At 44.8% G+C, this 20,155-nt stretch overlaps 2 protein-coding genes across 14 annotated transcripts in view; both read right to left on the bottom strand.

Moving 5' to 3' along the window:
- IKBKE (inhibitor of nuclear factor kappa B kinase subunit epsilon) overlaps positions 1-8,812 on the bottom strand; it is a 31,067-nt gene extending 22,255 nt beyond the window's left edge. For 2 of the 9 annotated variants that reach the window (XM_003767627.4, XM_012547842.3), the window contains exons 1-5: positions 6,171-7,709; positions 5,925-6,043; positions 4,856-4,996; positions 3,188-3,317; positions 339-520 (exon numbers count right to left, since the gene is read on the bottom strand). In XM_003767627.4, the coding sequence (XP_003767675.2) occupies positions 339-520; positions 3,188-3,317; positions 4,856-4,996; positions 5,925-6,043; positions 6,171-6,297 (699 nt within the window). In that variant the 5' untranslated portion in view covers positions 6,298-7,709. The other 7 variants (XM_023501901.2, XM_012547843.3, XM_012547840.3 and 4 more) reach the window with 7 other exon arrangements.
- A 7,513-nt stretch (positions 8,813-16,325) lies between these two features.
- SRGAP2 (SLIT-ROBO Rho GTPase activating protein 2) overlaps positions 16,326-20,155 on the bottom strand; it is a 244,839-nt gene continuing 241,009 nt past the window's right edge. For 4 of the 5 annotated variants that reach the window (XM_031937250.1, XM_031937253.1, XM_031937251.1 and 1 more), the window contains exon 23: positions 16,326-19,744. In XM_031937250.1, the coding sequence (XP_031793110.1) occupies positions 19,361-19,744 (384 nt within the window). In that variant the 3' untranslated portion in view covers positions 16,326-19,360. The remainder of the gene's footprint in view (positions 19,745-20,155) is intronic. The other variant, XM_031937254.1, reaches the window with a different exon arrangement.

Genomic DNA, 20,155 nt, shown 5'->3' with positions numbered 1-20,155 from the left:
GTTACCATATTATAATAGAAGATACGATATAATATATACTGATACCATAATATAATATAAACTGATACCATAGTACAATATAATGCATGATATAATATATATTGGTACCATAGTATAATACAATGCAAAGTATAATATATATTGATATATATACTATACAATGTATACACACACACACACACACACACACACACACACACATATATATATATATATATATATATATATATATATCTGTATATAGATAGATAGATAGACCAACCAAGCTCTAAGGAAGTTCCAAGGAAGAGGCTGTAGAAAAGGTTTACAATTCAGAGCACTCAAAACACATAACTTACCAGGTATTCTTCTGTCCCATAGACAGAGACAAACTTTTCATCATCTTCAAGCTCCCTGGCAGCCCCAAAGTCTGTCAGCTTATAGATGCTCTGTCCATCTTCTCCTAAAAGTCTCATGATGTTCCCAGGCTTGATGTCCCTGTGAACGATGCCATTCTCTCGGAGGTGGTTCATGCCGGCCACTGAAAATAAGGGGAGATGCTTGTCTCTGTAGGGAAGACTCGTTTGATGGGTTGAACCAGGAAGATCTCAGAGAGGATTGTGGGAATTTGTTGCTTTTCTTCAGTTGTGTAATTCTTCATGACCTCATTTGGGATTTTCTTGGCAGAGATACTAGAATGCTTAGCCATTTCCTTCTCCAGGTCATTTTACAAATGAGGAAATTAAGGCAAATAGAGTCAAGTGACTTGAGAGATAGATGCTATTATCACCCCTTTTTTATAGATGAAGAAACTGAGGCAAACAGAAGTTAAATGACTTGCCTGGGGATCACATAGCCAGTAAGTATCTGAGGATGTATTTGAACTCAGGAAGTCCTCCCTGCTAGTCTAGTAGTTAGAATTCAGTGCTCTCACCCTCTCAGGCCAAGTTTGATTCCTAATCAAGGAATAAAATTTGGGGCAGTTAGCTGGCACAGCGGATAGAACCTGAGATTGGAGTCATGAAGACCTGAGTTCAAATCCAGCCTCAGATGCTTAATAACTTTGTGACCCTGAACAAATCACTTAACCCTATTTGCCTCAATTTCCCTATCTGTAAAAAAGCTGGAGAAGGAAATGGCAAACCACTCCAGGATCTTTGTCAAGACAACCCCAAATGGGGTCATAAAGAGCTGGACATAGTGAATAATGACTTCACAACATTCTATCCACTATGCCATCTATTTGCCCCATTGTTTTTATAATGATCATTGTGATCAATATAGTGAAAATTTCCCATTCATCCATTTAGTGAGCTTAGGGGCTCTGATTTCATTATAAGAAGCAACCTTGTATTAGGTTTATAAGGAAAGGCACTCAGAGTCTAGACCTTCTAGTCTAGCTCCGGGACTCCGGGGTAGTAACAACTGCAACAAGAAGGATTTGGGTGAGAGCAAATGATGGAGTTTTAAAAACCTGAAATTTAAGCTAGATGTTGTCATCAAATATTTGGCAATTCTGGTCCATGTGTTCTCTCCTGCCTATGGGGGGAGGCAAGGATGCCAGTAATACCCTGTCAAAGGGTTTACATATGTTAAAGTGTAAAGTGCTGGGAAAGAGAGAGTAGATGCAGCTTTGTATTTGGAGTTAGGAAGACCTACATTTAAATCCCCTTTCAGAAATTTACTATCTGTGTAAATCATGTCAATTCCCTAGGTCTTAGCTTCCTAGTCTGTAAAATGCCTAGGGTAAAATCTAAGTTCCTTCCAGCTTTATGATTGAATGCTAGGTCAATTAACAAACACTTATTAAGCACCTACTATGTGTTTGATACTGCACTAAACATTGGAAATGCAAGGAAGAAGGAAAACCAGTTCCTGTTCTTAAGGAGTTTATATTTTAATGAGGGAGAAAACACACATATACACACACACATTCATATGCATACTCATACACAATGCATATACACATACACACATGTGTATATATATGTATATATGTGTATATGAATATGCACATATATACAAAAAGATAAATATATGTTTATACTATATGATATAAACACATTATAAATACAGACATTAATTTATAAATATATATATTAAAACATACAAGGTAAATAACTATTAGACAGTTAGTGGGGGCGACACTAGCATTTGGGGAAGCCCAAGAAAGCCTTGAGTTCAGACTTCAAAGGGACCTCAATTTATAGGTTTGCTTTTGTTTTTAGATGACAAAGTTCCAAGGATCTTAATACTAGAGTAATAGGGGCTTTAGAGACCATCTAGTCAACCTCTTTAATTTTAGCTAGGAGGAAACTGAGAATCAGTGGCTTGTTCAAGGGTCACACAGGTGACAATGGGCTTGGAGTGAAGAATTTTGAAGCCAGCCTCAGTCAGACACTTATTAGCTGTATGATCCAAAGACAGACCCTCCATCTGCCTGTTTCCTGTTTCTATATATATATATATATATATATATATATATATATATATATTCCATATGTATAATATGGGCACAATATTAGCACCTAACTTATACACAGTGTGGCTAGAGGAAGCTTTACAAGGACACTACCAAGATCTCTCTGAAGAACTCTGGAATCAATTGCATTACAAGGGAGATACTACTAAAGGACTGCTCAGCTCAGAGCACCTGCATCAAAGAAGGCAACATGTTCTTTGAGTGAAACAGGGTTGCAGTAACTCAGAAGAAATGGGAGATGCACAAATTGAGACATCTTCACCGCAAATGTTCAAATGGACTATTTTTAGAATGTTCCTTCTCAGCTCATACTGGTCTGCTCAGCCACAGAACGACACACTGTGACTTCACTGCAACAAAGTGAGGTCATTTTGGTCTTCTTCAAAAATGAAAGACAACAACCAATCTCTTAGAAGGCTCAAAGGGGATATATATATATATACACATATATGTATATATGTATATACATATCTATATATACACATATATATACAAAATATTTTGCAAACCTTAAACTAAATATATGCTAGCTATTATTATTATTGTTATTATTATTATTATACATATTATCATATAACAGAGTTGAGATTTGAATACAGATTTTCTGCCTCCAAATCCATCATTGCCTGATAAGCTCCATTATTGAAGAGAAAATAAAAAAGGCTCAAGCCCAGGACTCAACCCACTGATCCACCAGATCCCTAGTTATTCCTCCTGGGCACTCACCCACACAGCTCAGGACTACCAGAAACTCAGCCTCTGCTAAGCCAAAGGTGTTCTCCGGGTTCTCCAGCACACTGAGCAGGCTACCACTGGAACAGTATTCCATCACCAGCACCTTCTCCTTATCGCCGCCCTGGGGAAAGGATGCCCAGAAAGACCTCTCCTCAGAGTCCCTGGGGAGGGAGATAACTGGCAGCTACTAATCCCTCCTTTATGCCTATCTTTTCTGAGATCTCTAAGGCTAGGCTTTGGATCCTCTCACGTTTATTTCCCCAGCCCTTCTTTACTGTGTGCATCAGGCTGACCAGTTTTCTCTCTCTACCTTCTAGCTACTTCTGTTCCTCTCCTTGCCCTGAAGGGAACAGTACCCTCTACACCAGAATCCTTCCCCACCAAGTGGAACCCTCTCTACTCAATTTGTAGCTCTATTCTTGCACCCAAACTTGTCTTCTCCAGGAAGTCTTCTTTAACTAACACAACTGGCTCTAATTGTTTTGGTTTTTTTACCCCACATACATAATAAATATATAGTCATTTTGAATATGATTTAAAATTTTTCCTTTTTTGTGTCCTAACTGCTCCTACCAGGGAACTAAAGAGGTCTCCGTCCTTCTCTGCTCTGACATTATATTAAAAAGTATTATTAAGCGCCTACTGTCAGCCAGTAAACATTTATTGTTGTTATTGTTTGTCCTTCACTTTTGAAGAGGATCATGACATCAGGAAGGTGATATCATGGCATGGAAGTGAATTGGATTGAAGTGAGGGAGGACTGTGCAAAGTCACCCGCCTCACTTTCCCCTCCAGAGCCATCTGGGTCCCATGGCCAGATCTCGATCAGGATGACTGGAGAGGGCCCTGGATGCGGTAGGAGACCTTGACCTTTTTAAGCTAAGGTCTTCAACAGTTTGATTGCAATCATACCCATTCAGTGATTAAGGCTGGGTAGCTACTGAGACAAAGAATCTCCTCTTTCACCTTGTCCAAAAAAATCTAAATAAATAAATGGATGCATCTGGAAGAGGAAAACCTTTAGGGTTTCTGGCCCAGGCATATATCAAGCACTATGCTAAGCACTTTGCTAGTCCTTAGGACTTCAAAGCACAGAAATGAAACAATCTCTGCCCTTAAGACTCTGACCTTTTATTGTATGTATTTTGTATGTAATCACATATGTGCAGGGCTCTCCCATTGGGTTAGAGAGCCCTGCACATATGTAATTACATACAAAATCAACACAAGGTAATTTGAGGGGAGCAACTGCTAGCATCTGAAGGGAATAATCAGGAAAATCTTGGCACAGAAGATGGCACTTGAGCTGATTTTTGAAAATAACTGGAGGTTTTAGAAGTGGAGATGATGAGGGCATGGATTATAGCCATGTGCAAAAGAGCAGAGGTGGGAGATGGGGTACCACATCTGAAGAAGAGCATGAAGATCAGTTTGGCTGGAATGCAAAGCATAAAAAGAATGGAAATATAGGTTGGTGCCAGGCTGTAAAGGGCTTCAAAAGCCAAGCATGGGTATTTGTATTTGGTTCAGAAGGCAATAGGGAGCTTTTGATGTTTATGGAATAGGCAAGTGGCTTGGTTGGATGTGAAAAGCACTTTGCAAATTCTGTGCAGGCTAGACTAGAGCGTGGGAGAGTTTTGGCTAATTTACTGAGCATACCATCTCCTCTACCGCGAACAGCTTGACGATGTTTTGATGTTTCAGCTTCCTCAGGACTTCAAACTCCCTCATGCGCACTTCTCGGGGGCGTAGGTAGCTGGCATTGTTGAACACTTTCACAGCAACAAGTTCTCCAGATTTCTGTGCAGGAAGGGGAAGATCACTCCTCACTGCACAGCCAGTGCCTTTGGGACTACCATTCCATTCTCTTCCAGGCCCTCAGCATTTACCACTTAGATGAGTAAGATAGGGGCAACGGGGTGACCTGATGCCCTAGCAGCCACTCTAGAATCAGGAGGACCTGAATTCCCATCTGGCCTCAGACACTTCCTAAAATCACTTATTGCTTCCCCAAATGAAATACAAACAATTTTTAAAAAAAGATAACTAAAATAACTCCCTCTCTGGCTTTTTCTGAGCTTTTCAGTTTTCCTGTACATTACTGACAGACTGCTTTTCCTCAAATATCCTTCAAGTATATCACTCCTTACCTCAGAGAATTTGTAATGGTTCTCTAGTAACTACTAATTGATCTTATTTTTTTTTCATCAGGACAAGTCTGTGAGGTAGCTGGTAGTATTATCATCATCCTCCATTTTATAGAGGAGAAAACTGAAGCTTAGAGGGGTAAAGTGACTTCCGGGCATCACATCACAGAGTTGCGTTGTAAACTCAGATCTTCTGACAAAGGCGAGTGCTTTTCTCTGTTATCCTAGCTTCCTCCAGAGAATAAAGCTCAAATCTCTGTGTCTTTCAATAAATCAGTCGATAAATACCAAGCACCTACTATTTGCCAGGCACTGTGCTAAGTGCCCTCCAGAACACTGGGCTGGATGGGCCAGAGGATCATCCATCTGGAGGTCAGCTCATCCAATGCCTTTATTTTATAGCCCAAATGACTTGCCCCAAGTCACACAGGCAAAGCTGGGACTTTAGTACCAGTTGCTGATTCCAAATGCATCACACTTTCCCTGTTCCGCCCCATGTGAAAATCCTAAAGCTTTCCACAAAGGTTGAGCCCACACGTGCCCCAGCACTGGCTCTACCAGCCCATCCTCCCTGCAGATACCTTGTTTCGAGCTCTGTACACGCTGGCAGTAGCACCCTGGCCCAGGAGATCGTCCGTGTGCCAAAGGTAATTGGCCGTGCTTTGCATTTCCAGTGTTTGCAGTATCCCAGTCCTTTCTGCTGGAGAGAAGATAAAGGCCAGGGGCACAGAAAGGTATTCAGCAAATCTGCGGGTGTCCCCCCTCCAATCTGAAAGTCTCATTTTCCAAGATTATCCCACAGAGCAAATCGAGTTAGTAGTTCTCACCTTTTAGAAGGAGAGAGAAGAAATCTTGATGCACAGATAGGGGGGACTTCTGAGGGTCACACAGCTCAGTCCTAACAGAGCAAACATTTGAACCAATTTTCCTAAAATCTGGGCATCTCCCCACCATGCACCTTTCTCCTAAGAACTTTCTCACCAAATGGACCAGTTTTCAGAGAGAAACTTCTGGCTTCAGCTCTGTCTCCCAAGGCCTTAAACACTGAAAGTTACTGATGACTGTACTTGGGATTATACCAGGAAGCAGAAACAATGTTGGGGGAAGGGCCCCAAGGTCAGGCAGCCTAAACCACAACACCAAAAATCTCCAAAATTTCAACACGAGCTGGAACCCTTCCCCATTGGCTCACCAGGGGAACCCACCACTTCCTGTTTCAGCAAACCACCGCCTCCCAGGCAATTGTCTTGGGAGTTTGACATATTGCACGTAGGGAAAAAGGAATAACAAGACACAGACATCCCTTAGCTCCATCCCTATCCCAGCATCCATTCCTGTCTTCCTGAGGGCTATTTCTTCCAAAGTTATTACTTTTGGAAAATCTCTGAGTCCAAAGTGAAATCATGACCAACCCCAGTGTATGTAACAAGACTGAAGAAGATTCTCTAGCTAATGTTTTAATAGAGAGTCAGAGAGGGGAGATCATAGAGCGTTCTAATGCATCTCCCCAAAATATCCTGTTTTGAATTTGCTATCTAAAAAAGCAAATACCCAATGGACTTTAATTCAACATTTACACTGGTCTGGGAATCCTGGCTCTTAGAGCTGGAACGGACTTTCCCTCCTTAAGGAAAGTGTTCTTTTTATTTTGTAGAGATGCAGTTGAGGCCCGGAGAGACTTAATTTTTAAATTGTTAAGTAAGACATCAGGTCTCTAAAATCTAACAGGAATGAATTTATCTGGTCAATGGGAATCAGCAAGGGAGCATTGGTTGCCTTGGGGATGAGAAGTGAGGGATCCTCCGAATGTACTTAAATTCTACCTACTACCCGTGAAGTAAACCCCAGCTACAGGAAAAGGTGACAAAAGAGGGCCTATTAAGCAGCTGAAAATGCTCACAAGCACCCCTGAGTCCTGCTCTCTCCTGATTATATTAGATTTAAACTAAGACTGGAAACTCCATGAGGACCGGGAAACTTCCTCATCTTTCTATCCCTGCAGTGGAGCAAATGGCAAGTACTTAGTAAATATTTGCTGAATTAAAAATTTAGTAGCTGGACTTTATTTCTCAGCTCTGAAGTCAGAAATTAACAGATTCAAGGAGCATGCAAGATACCCTACAGGTAAGATCATGCCTTAGGGTTGGAGAAAAAAAAATAATGGAAAGAAAACTACACATACCCTCAGAAAGCCTGCATACTAGGGCTGGGGCATAGGGTATAGACACGCGGCAGTTATACAGATAAATAAATGCAAAAGAATTAAGCACTTGCTTCCTGAGTGGAGTGCTAGGCACCCAGCAGAGCTGGGCACTGAGGAAGGGAGAATTAAACCAACCAAATCAAGCCCCACCTGCCAGGGTCTAGACCACACTTACCAGACACACTTAGCACCGCCTGGAAACCTGACTGCTCTCAGCAAGCTGGAGGATGACCTTTCTGCCTTAAGGAAGCCCAGGGGCTAAAATGCACCTGCAACGATCAAGAGAAGCTCCCAGATGCCACCTGACTGGTTGCAGTGATCTGCTGAATCCTCCTCATCCTTCCTCCAAGGCTGCCTGCCTCAACCTTTTAACTCTTTCCTGTTTGTCACACTTCCCACAGGCTGGGGCCCTTGGGGCCGGCCTGGGGGTTTCCAAACCTATTACTCCCCAGAAACTCAGAGCTACTTCCTCCCTGCAGATTCGGGACAGAGACGCAGCATCCACCTGGAAGAGACAGAGCCGAGAACAGAAAGCAGAAGGGGCGGAGACCTAGTCTCCTGAGGAGTTTGGGGACAACAGAAGAAAGGAAACGGTAACCTAAAAGCTCCCATGTCTTCTCCGAGGCCCCTTGCCGGTATCTTCCCAGAGACCCCAGTGAAATATAAGAAAATCGTAAAATAAAGCGACTACAAGGGACCTGCTGGATGCCATTCACCCCCCTCCCCACTGTACAAGAGAGAAAAGTAAGGGGGCTCTTCCAAGGCACAAATAGCCATCATTCTCCAAGGTAGGACCTCCATGTGGATGGGTAGAGGAGAGCCACGGCTGGAGGGAGAGGGAGGGAGGGCACCGTCCCAGGGCAGGAGGGTTCCTGGGTCCCAGAGCCAGCCAGGGACCCCTGGCATGGGGGGATGACTCAGGCTCTCTCTCCCGAGATGCCCAGCTTCCTCTTTTGGTTCCTCCCCATCCAGTCACCTATCCAACCCACTAACCACCCGGAGCATAGGTGCACAAGAATGCTCCCTCCTCCCCCAGCCCTGGCAAGCAGCTGCAGTGCTAGGGTCCTCCTGCCCAGGAGAGATGGAGACTCCAGTGGGAGTCCCAGGCTCACCTGAGGCCCCTGCACCAGTAGATAGGACAGGGCCAGGCTGGGAACATTGGAGCTGAGGGGGCAGGAGCCCGAGACTTCCGTCTCCCCAGCCCTGCCCTAGCACCCAGCCCAGCTTAGCTCAGAACCTTGGCTCTCCTGCTCCAGTACTTCCTGATTTTTTCTCTCTCTTTCTTAAAGAGACAGGGGCCCTCCCTCATAGCTGGTCCCCATCCTAACCAGATAGGAAGAAAAGCGTCTCTGTCCCAAAGGAAGGAGATGGAGCCAGGCCGGAGGCCTGCTTGGTCCTGGGTCCCAGAGGCAGGAGGTCCCAGAGGCTGTGTGGTCAGGAGTCAGAGCAGGCCGGGGCTCAGTCCCATTTCTCTGAGCCAGCAGCCAGCCAAGCTGCTTAGGCAGGTTTGACAAGGTAACAAGTTACCTAAGCTGCCTTCAGAAGGCTGATTTCCCAGACCACTTCTGCTCACCTATTTCGGCCTGTTTCCAAGGAGACCCTGAACCCAAAGTGCTCCTCAAGGCCAGCACGGGAGCCTCCTCTCCCTCCTCTGATTGATTCTCCCTGGAGGCCTTGGGAGGGTGTTGTTGGGATCATACTTTCTCCTTCTGGTTTATGGGAAACTGAAAGCTAGTGATTGGCCCACAGTTGTGCAATGACTCTGCTAGGAATCTAACCCAGGTGTCCCAACATCCCATCCAGGAACCGTTTTCGAAGATCCAGTTCCTGCCAGCTCTCCAGTTTAAACTGGATGAGAAGAGGGTTAAAACCAGGAAATTCCATGTTTCTGTAGTAAGGAACGAGGGATTTTCCCAGGGCCACACCTAGTGGTTTCCTCTCAGCCTCACCCCTAGCACTGGGACATCAAAGTCTGTGTATTCTGATGCAGATAACACAAACCATGTCAGCTTTAGGCGGATCTGCCATTTGTGTGCGCCAGAGGCAGCAGTGATGGTGGTCAGCCTGAAACAGGCCTCCGGGCCCACCTCAGGACATCTGGACACAGCCCCACATTGTCACTGTCATCCTTGTTCCCCTGCCACCAAACCTCTGCCCTTTCACCTTGTCCTGACTGAAAACTGGGCTTACAAGTCATTTCTCTATTGCTCCACACCCTCCTACCCTGTGCCCACCCCTATTAGAATGTAAGTTTCTTGAAGGCAGAGACTAGTTTACTGGTTTTTATTTGTATCCCTAGCACTTAGTACCTGTCACCATATTAATAGTTTTATAAATGCTTCCCTTCCTTCCTTCCTTCCTTCCTTCCTTCCTTCCTTCCTTCCTTCCTTCCTTCCTTCCTTTTTTCCTTCCTTCCTTCCTTCCTTCCTTCCTTCCTTCCTTCCCTCTCACCTCTCCCTTCTACCTTCTCTCTCCCCATTCTTTTCTTTCTTTCCTTCCTTTAATTTATTTCCTCATTCCTTCCTTCCTTCTCTCTTCTTCCTTTCCTTCCCCCCTCCTATTTTTCTTCCCCCTCCCTTCCCTTCCTTCCTTCCTTCTTTCCTTCCCCCATCCCTCCCTACCTCCCTTCCTTCCTCTTCCTTCCTCCTTTCCTCCCTCTTTCCCTCCCTTCCTTCCTCCCTCTCTTCCTTCCTCCTTCCTTCCTTTGTTTCATGTCTCTGTCTCATGTATTCTTAATCTTACTTCCTGTCATGGATACCTCTGGCAACTAAGTGAAGTCCATAGGTCTCTTCTCAGACTAATTAACTTGTTGCCAATATTTATAATCAAAAGAAATGCTGAATTTGAGGTAAGCACTAATGAAAATAAAGATTATTTTTCCACCCATCCAAGGTCATAGACCCTTGAAATCTATTAATGAACTCTTTAGGGGTGGTATTAATTTTGGATTGGAGATCTGAGTTTGAATCCTGACTCTGACACACTGACTGTGTGGCCAAAACCAGTGGCTTAACCTTTTAGAATACTAGCTGATCTCCTCTTTGAAATGGGTAGGTTTAGGAAAATGCTTTGAAATATGACAGCACTATATAAAAGTAAATTGTGCTTATACTGTCCTCCTTCTGGGCCAACTTCTCACTTTACTGCAAAGAGAAAAGTCTCTGTTTTTGCTCCATTTTCCCTAGTGAAAATTCTCCCCATTTCTCTCTTGCACCTTCAGATCCTTTCCTTCTTTTCCCCTGAGGTCAGATTGGCTCAGAATTCTAAGACCCTCACCTGAATCAAGTGAGTTATTCAGTCGTGTCTGAGCCTTGGAATTTTCTTGGCAAGGATACTTGGCCAGTTCCATTTTGAGCTCATTTTTACAGATGAGGAAACTGAAGGAAACAGGATTAAGTGACTTGCCCATGGTCAGTCAACAGCTAGTTAGTGTCTGAAGCCAGATTTGAATTTAGGAACATGAGTTTTCCTGATTCCAGGTCCTCCATTGTACCATGCAACTGCCTGAGTTGGGGTGAGAATCATCTATAAACTTCTTTGACTTTGAAAACTCTTCACAACCTGCTTCCTTCCTACCTGTCCAGTCTTTTTACATACTTTTGATTCTACAATCCAGTCCTGCCATACTGGTGTTCACTGTTCCGATCCTTACTACTCACTTTTGGAATCCTGGTCTCTTTGAAAATTAGCTAAAATGCCCATTTCTAGGTGAAGCCTTTCTTGCCTCCCTCTAGTTTGCCAGTGCCTACCTTCAGAAAATGACTTTGTGTTAAATTTGCATATAATTTATATGTGTGTGTGTGTGTGTGTGTGTGTGTGTGTGTGTAATGTCCCCAATTACAACCTCAGCTCCTCAAAGACAGGGATTGTTTCATTTTGTCTTTGTACAATGGATCCCTAGTGCTTAGGATATTCCGGGTATATAGTAGGCATCTAATAAATGCTTTCAATCAATTTAATCAATCAACAAGTATTGATTAAGCACATATTATATGCCAAATACTGTACTAGGTGCCAGGGATACACATACAAAGAATTAAACAATTTCTAACTGAAAATGAGCTTACTTGTTCTCATAGGTCTGGGAGGTGGGTGGGAGATAATCAGGAGAGAGGCATTTGTAAAAAGTACTCATAAAAGGTACTTAGAAAAATGTAAGCAGAATAAATAGTAAAAGGTAATAAATACCAAAATAAAAAAAGTACTTCAATATAACATAGGAGAAGGGACCTACCAATTGTGATGGTGGGAGACCAGAAAGCTTTCATGTAGAAGATGGTCTTCAACTACATTTTATTTTATTTTAGTTTAGTTTTTTATTTTCAAAATATATGCAGATAGTTTTCAACATTCACTCTTGCAAAACCTTGTGTTCCAAATTTTTTTCTCCCTCCCTTCCTCCCCTCCCTTAGTCAGCAAGTAATCCAATATATGTTAAACATGTGCAATTTTTCCATACATATTTCCACAATTATCATGCTGAACAAGAAAAATCAGATCAAAAAGGGGAAAAAATGAGAAAGAAAACAAAAAACAAGCAAACAGCAAAAAAGGTGAAAATACTCTTTCTGGATGCAGATAGCATCCATCACAAGTCTATTGGAACTGGTCTGAATCACCTTACTGTTGAAAAGAGACTGGTACATCAGAATTGATCATCACATAATCTTGGTTTTGTGTACAATGTTGAACTACATTTTAAAGAGGGTCACTGGAAGGATTGCAGTACTTTTTCACAGAAATGGGGAAATCTGGATGGAATAGCATTGTATTTAAAAAAAAAAAAACATATTTCTGTATTAGTCACATTGTGAGAGGAAAATCAGAACAAAAGTGAAAAACCATGAGAAAGAAAAAAAATGGCAAAAATAGTATGCTTCAAGCCACATTCAGTCTCCATAGTTCTTTCTCTAGATGCGGATGGCATTTCCCATGGAATTATTTTGAATCGGTGTATTGCTGAAAAGACTATCATAGTGGATCATCACACAATCTTGCTGTTCTTGTGTACAATGTTCTCCTGGTTCTGCTCAGTTCATGTAAATCTTTTCAGGCTTTTCTGAAATCAACCTGCTCATAATTTCTTACGGAAGAATAATATTTCAAAACATTCAAATAGCAGAATTTGTTCAGCCATTCCCCTCTGATGGGCATCCATCCACTCAATTTCCACAATTCCTTGCTACAAACACTTTTGCACATGTAGGTCCTTTTTCCTCTTTTATGATCTCTTTGATATTAGCAATGTGTTAAGGGGGGAAATATCTCTACTTTTAAACATATTGAGCTTAAGATCTCAGTTTTAGATAAATTGAGATGGGCTTGAAACATCCAATAAGCAACTGATCTCCCTGGCTTTAAGTCCCCCAATTAAAATCCCATCTTCTACAGGAAACATTCCTTCTGTTAATTAATTCTAGTGTCTTCCCTCTGTATTATTTTTATTTATTTTGTATATAACTTTTTGGGGGTACATTTTTGTTTGCAGCTTGTGTCCCCCATTAGATATTAAATTCATTGAGGACATTCTTGCATCTCCAGCACTTAGCACAATGCTTGGCACATAGTAGGCATTTAATAAATATTGACTGACTGATTCATGCAGGTCTGAAGCTCGGGGAGAGATTGGAGCTATATATATATATATCTATATATATATATATATATATAGATATATATATATATATAGATATATATATATATATATAGTTTTAGGAGTCTTCTATATAGAAGTGATAAACCCATGGGAGCTGATGAAGTTATCAAGAGAGTGTAAAGAGGGAAAGAAGAGAAAAAACCTTGGAGAATAGTCACAATTAGGAGGCATGACATATGTGATGCAAAGAGAGATACTGAGAAAAAGCAATCAGACAGGTCAAACCAGGGGGAGAGGTATCACAAAAACCCAGGGAGTTGAAGAAGTTATCAAGAGAAAGTAGAAAGGGAGAAAGGACAGAAAAAAAATCTTGGAAAATACTGAGTTAGGGGGCATGACATGTATGATGCAAAGAGGGATACTGAGAAAAAGCAATCAGATCAAACCAGGGGGGAGAGATATCACAAAAATCCAGGGAGCCAAAGAAGTTATCAAGAGTAGAAAGGGAGAACGAACAGAAAAAACTTGGGAGAATACTCACATATATGATGCAAAAAAGGATACTAAGAAAAAGAAATCAGATCAAATCGAGGGAGAGGTATCACAAAATCCCAGACAGGAGAGTGTATTCAAGAAAAAAAGATGGGCAAGTGTCAAATGAAACAGAGAGGTGGAAAAGGATGAGACCTGAGAAAAGGGCATTAGTTTGGGCAGCTAAAAGAGCACTGGCTACTTTCAAAGGAACCGTTTCCCTACAGGGATATAAAGAATTGAGGAGTGAGGAAAAGAAGAGGAAGTAGAGGCTGCAGAGAGTAGAGGCTGCAGAGAGACAATCTGTCACTCTTTCTTGAATCACAGATATCTGTGTACCTGTCTTTTACTCCGTTAATTTGTAAATTCCTTGAAAGCTGGTGTGGACAGGAGACTCAATTGGCATTTAATTAGTGCTTACTGTACCGTTTGGGCTGTGGGTTGCCTGTCATAACCTGCTTTTCTGAGGCACTCAGCCCCAGATTTGCAAGTTGGTGAAAGTCCCATTCTATTGGGTAGGAGAAAAACTAAAATTAAACAGAAAAAAGCAAAGCCTGATTCTGGGGCCTGTTGGCAGAATGGGACACCTGGATTAAAACCCAGCCTGAACCTTTACTTTTTGCTCTCTGACTGAGGGCTGAAGACCGTATTCAAATCACAGACCCTTTTACCAACCTTTCACCCGTGCTAGTCCAAAGGAGGCTCACTGATTCCAGGAAATTGGGTTTGCTTTTGTTGGTGCCTTTGAGAATTGAAGTCACTCCTCCCATCTAAGAAGATATTTTCCAGCAGCAACAAGAAGGCTCTCTGTCACATGCATAATATTTACAAAGAGATTTGGAAGAGGATCAGGGACTTAGAGCAGGGATTGGGGGAAGGGATACAGGAGAGGATGTGAGGGAGCTTGTTGCAGAAGCAGATAGTTTGACAGGGGTGGGCAGATTGCTGAGTTATTATAATTTCCCTTCACTAAAAGTTGACTTTTTTCTTAATTCCCACCTCTGGGAGTTCCTGCTGATCACTCCCTTTGGTATCCCTCTATGCAATGTAGTGAGTAGAATGGTTATAAGCCATGGGGAAGGGCCCAGAGAAACAGCACCTGCCCCCCCCCCCCCATGTCCAAGACAGTGAGAAAAGGAAATTGTGGTGGAGTAGAAAGAATGAGTCAGAGGATGTGGGCTCCCTAGCTCTAGCTCTGTCACCTGTGTAACTGTGAGCTCATCTCACCTCATCTCCAAAAGCCTCAGTTTCCCCAACTGTAAATGAAGGGATGCACTAATGGGCTACCACTGGAGATGGGAAGGATGGGAGGATCTTCCTTTCCCTTGTTGTTCAGTTGTCTTCCAGCTGTGTCTGGCTCTTCATGACCTTACTTGGGGTTTTCTTGGCAAAGATACCAGAATGGTTTGCCATTTCCTTCTCCAGCTCATTTTACAAACTAAGGCAAACAGGATTAAGTGACTAGCCCAGAGTCACACAGCTACTGAGTGTCTGAGGCTAGATTTGAACGGGGGCACTCTTAACTGCCCTTTTTTCTCTACCTTTTTAATAATTAGCATTCATGCAATGCAATGCGTTAGGCACTATGCTAAGCACTTTACAAATATTTTATCATTTGATCCTCCCAACAACCCTGGGAGGAGAGTGTTTATATCCTATTTTACAGAAGAGGAAACTGAGGCAGCAGTGACGTTCCCAGGTTACACAGCTTCTAAGTGTCTGAGGCTGGCTTTGAACTCAACTCTTCCATCCACTGCTAGTCCCATTATGTTAAGCTTTTATGAGGATGGGGATGAACTAAATGTTTCTAAGGGAACCGATCTGCTCGCCACACTCAGCGCTCTGAGGAGGGGATCAGGAACCAAACCTCCTCACTTGCACGGGGAGTCAGAAGGACAAGAACTGAGGGACTCAACGAGTCACACTCGAGCAGCCTAGTCTTTCTGGAGGAGGGCTCAAACTCAGGCATCATACTCACTAAGGACCTAAACATGTCCCCCGAGGGACCCAGGAAGTGTCCCGAGGCTCTTTTTCTGCCGGATTTCCTTCTGGCAAAGGCTCCCCGGGCCTAAGGATAGAGTACCGACTCCGATCAAAACTTATCCCCTTCTGGGAGGGATTCCCTTGAGCTCTACATTGTGTCATGTCATCCGTGTGTGAGTAAACTGGGTCTGCTGGGGGCAACAGCGGCTGCCAGGGGCCAATCTTAGGGTCCTCATTCTGGGAGAAATGAAAAGACGTTGTTGGCAAAGCTCCTGAGATAGTTTTCCTGGGTCCCCCCCACCCCCACCCCATTCTCCTCTCCCTGGGTAAATGGAGAAGTGAGAATTCTTTCTACCAGTCTTGCCGGGAGAAAATAGTCTCAGCGGGGAATGGTTGTCAAGGTAACAGGCTGTCCAATACTGAGCCGCCAGCCCTTTCTATGAAGTATCCTTGGTTCCATAGATGGAGATGTTGAAATTCTCCCTGATAGATACAGCCCTTTTAGACCTCTGACCCTGAGTGACACAGAGGACCTCCTTCCTCTCCCCCCCCCCCCCCAATTCTTAGCCCAGGCTTTGGGAATGGATGTCACCAGCCCAGCCCAATCTAACTCCTATTCAGAAAAACTTCAGGGAGTGAAGGGAAGGCCAGGAACTACATAAAACCTCATAACCTAAAAATGTATTTTATTTTGAAGTTGTGCTTTGGATTCTCCCCAATCCAACCTTTGTTGAGTGACAGCCTTATGTTCATACAAAGCATTTCCAAGCATACATACATACATTATTCCAGTTATCAACACAATTGTTTTAAAGAATATACCATTTTACACAAACGTTACATACAAGTCATACGCCACAACATTGCATTTCCCTGGAAGATCTAATATCTCTTCTGAATAGGAAGTACATCTATACCAGCCCTTCCAAAGTGGTCTGTCCATCCCTTGGCCAGCCCCATCCCTGGGGGATGGGGGTCGGGCCAGCAGGCTGTTGGGTGTAATTAATTCATTGTTCTTTTTTCTTCTGGGCAGGGTGCAGGCCCCTGTTCAAGAACCTCTCTCCCCAAGAAGAATTCCTGTCCCTGCCCTCCAGGTCCACAACTCATACCACAGAGGTGGGGAGGGGTTCTCTTCAGGGTGTTCCGCTGGTTTGGGCCGGGACACTGGCAGAGGGCTCTCTCTGCAGCGTCCCTTGGGCTGCTGGCTGCCAGGTTGGTGTAAAAATCACAGTGTGTCACCTCCATTCCAGTTGATTGCACTGGGCCCTGCCTAGGTGAGCTCTCCAAGTCCCTGTGGCAGGACCAGCGATCTCCCCGGTGCTAGGAGCACCCGAGAGGGGGAAGACGAGTCCACCCCCATCGCCCAAGAGCGTAGGGGGCTAAGCCTTTGAACTGTAGGTTCTCCATCACACACTGCTCAGCTCACGGTGCCAATCAGCAGGCGGGTGTCGGCTGGGTGGGATGGGGAACGGAAGGGATGTCGAGCACCCGAAAAGGAAAGAAGGCCAGAAGTAACAGAACAGAGCCATAGATGGTGTTTTGAGAAAGCTTCCCCACCAGTTCCTGAGGCTGGGGAGGGTGGGAGTAAAATGGAAGGTGTGGATTCCAACTCAGATGGGGTGAGAAGGATCTCCCAGCTGTCACCTAAGGAATGTAGAGTGAAGAATGAGGCTCTCCTTGCCCCAAGGGAAAAAGATCCCTAGGGGTGGCATCCCCTGGAGGCTCAGGACTGAGAACAAACTTCATCCTCCCTGCAAGTTACTAAACCTGGCAGCTGACTGCTCAACAAGGCCTGTGGGTCTAAGTCACTTCTTCCAGGTTTGGTCAGGTCACCAAAGGAATCCACTGGGTCTCCCCTTCTGTCTCTTGGGGCCTTTGCCCTCCATGTTCCAAAGCTTCTGCTAAGTGCAGGGTAAAGGAATGCTACCTCTGATGGATCTGACTTCAAACCATTTAAAGGAGAAAAAAAAAGTCATTTAGGATGTATGTTTTGAGCCAAAGATGGGGACATTTAGATTTCCAATTATCATATTGCTCTCTTAAATCACCAAATAGTTATCAAGTAAGGAATAATATTCCCAAATCAGAAAACATGGTTTCTGTGGTTCTAAGGTAAGACACATGGATTTCAGCTTTAATTAAGAACTTTATCTGAGACCTAAGAGCTCTAAGTCATTTGGTTTTTCAGCCTAGAATTTGGTAGACTGGCTTAAAGCAGATGGGGAAATCACCTTGACCTTTTATGTTGGCAGCAGAGAAGGGCCAGAGAGCATCAACAGGAAAGAAACTGTTAGCCCATCGGCCCATACCTTATTCACAAGTTTAGTTAACCTTCCCAGCTGCTGACAGCAAACCCAGATTTCACTCTCAGGGAGACTTCTTGGTTTATGGAATCAAAATATAACCAAGACAGGTGTACCCAGATGGCTGCTGACAAAATTGGCAGCAGATGGCTTTTGACATTCCCACAGTCTCACCGAGCGCTCCCATCTATTTCCAGTGAGAGTCACTGGGTAATAACCAAAGCCGGAAGATACAGGCTGAAGGTCACTGAGTGGTCATTGACAAGTGGGATCTGAGCCACCTTTCTTCTAGGGACCAATTCTACTTTATAACTTCACTAGATTTTTTGAATGAGACCGCCTGACTGCCAATGGACTTCAGGATAATAAGTCTCGAGTATCATGTCTCCAAAAGAAGTAAGAGCTACAACCCAGCAGCTACCTTTCCCAAACCTGTCCTGAATACGATGAAACTCTCTTACAATAATTTTCAAGGGCCCACTCACTGAAGCCGTCTTCAGGGTGTTCCTTCTGGTGTGGAAAGTGGAAGTAGGATGCCCCTTCTCCCATCTAACGGGGATGTATCATTCAGGTAAATTTTACAAGGGAGAATGACCTAACAGAGAGTTTGGCTGCAGTTACGGAGGATGAAGGGGTAAATGTAAACACCAACCAACCAAACCACCAAGTAAAAAGAGGCCGAAGAGAGAATTCCCCCGAGCCCACCTGGAGCTTCGGCTTTGAGTCCCATCCTGATTAAGTTTCATTTACTAAGAGAGATTTCTATGGCTGAGTTCTCCTGTCCCAGACAAATAGGGTTTGTAACGGAAACAGACAGACCCTGGTGCTCACTGTGCGCTGCCACGGTCACGTACGAGGATGCGGCCGCGGGTCACGGGACCAGGAGAGCCCACACGTGCCAGAGACTATGGTGACCTACAGCTGTCGGCGCGTGTGAGCGAGAGACGAAGCAGAGACTACGTAACTCACGTTAACCAGTACCCAAACATGGTGCCGCTGAGGGGGGGGGAGCTCAGCAGCCAACCACTGCGGCAAGGCATCCTCGGTGGCTGAGGAGGACAGAGATGCGAGTCACGCTTTTCCCATTTGCCTTGCCAGGTTTCACAGTGACCTGATAATGGAAAGATCTATTTCTGGCTATTGCCTAAGACTGGTATATACTGTAGCTGGCTGGATTATGACTGACCAAGGGAAGCTAAGGAAGGGGGATGGGGGGGGGCAGGGAAGGAGACAGGAAGAGCTTCATTCTCAAGGGTTCGGGCTGCTGGGAAGTCTATTCCTGCAGGAATAACTTAGAATCTAATTTTCAGCTGAAGTCCCCAAGCTAGTTAAATAGGAAGATTTTAATAACAGTCTCCGGTTCCTCAAGTCCCCGTGTGTGGAACAACCAAACGGTGTCCATCAGACCGTACAAGACTTGTCGGTGGGCTGTGGGGAGGCTGAAGAACTGACGCCAGGGCTGGTGGCACTGGTCTTGGGGAAGACCACCGGCTTGGGCCGCGTGGCCGGCGGCTTGACCGGGGCGGCCATCTTGACCGACTTGACCGGCCGGAAAGCACAGGGGATATCCCCAGCTGTACTGGCGCTGCGCTGGAAGGCGGGTTCGGGGTCCTTGAGGAGCTGGGTGTGCAGAGGGCTAGAGGGCTCCGAAGTCGGCGCCACCACCGGGGAGGTCTTGAGGGGCTCCAGGGTATCCAGGACCACGTCCGGCGTGTGCTTCACGTTGCTCTGCCGCTCGAGCTCCCGGAGTTCGTTCAGGGCGGAATTCATTGTGGCCTCAATATCCTGAAAAATACCCAAGGGAAGCTGAGTCTGGGGCTGTGGAAGGTCTCCAAGATGCCGCTGCCCAGCTGCGGTCACACCTTGCAACAACCAGGGGAGGCAGGGGAGGGGGGCGCCCCACGTCAGGCCCGGAAATGCTAGAGTCGGCCCAATACTGCTCAGCGGGAGTGCGCCACGGGCTGGGGCTTGCAGAGCGCTCTCTTTCCTGGGCTGCCACGGCTACCAGACGGGCACTGATGAGGTCTGACCTGCAGCCCCCTGGAGCCCGAAGGCGCCAGGTGCTAGCCCTGGTTAAAGAGGGCCGGGCCTTACCCATCAGGGGCGGCAGGCAGCTCCGACAGCTCTGCTCCCTGCCCCCCACCTGGGGGATGGGCACCTAGGGCAGGAGAGTCCAGCGCTACCCTGCTGCTCCCT

The sequence above is a fragment of the Sarcophilus harrisii genome, chromosome 4 (genome assembly GCF_902635505.1).
Source record: "Sarcophilus harrisii chromosome 4, mSarHar1.11, whole genome shotgun sequence".
Classification (NCBI taxonomy): Eukaryota; Metazoa; Chordata; class Mammalia; order Dasyuromorphia; family Dasyuridae; genus Sarcophilus; species Sarcophilus harrisii.
Note: the sequence above shows the minus strand (reverse complement) of the source record. Positions and strands in the feature narration are given on the sequence as shown.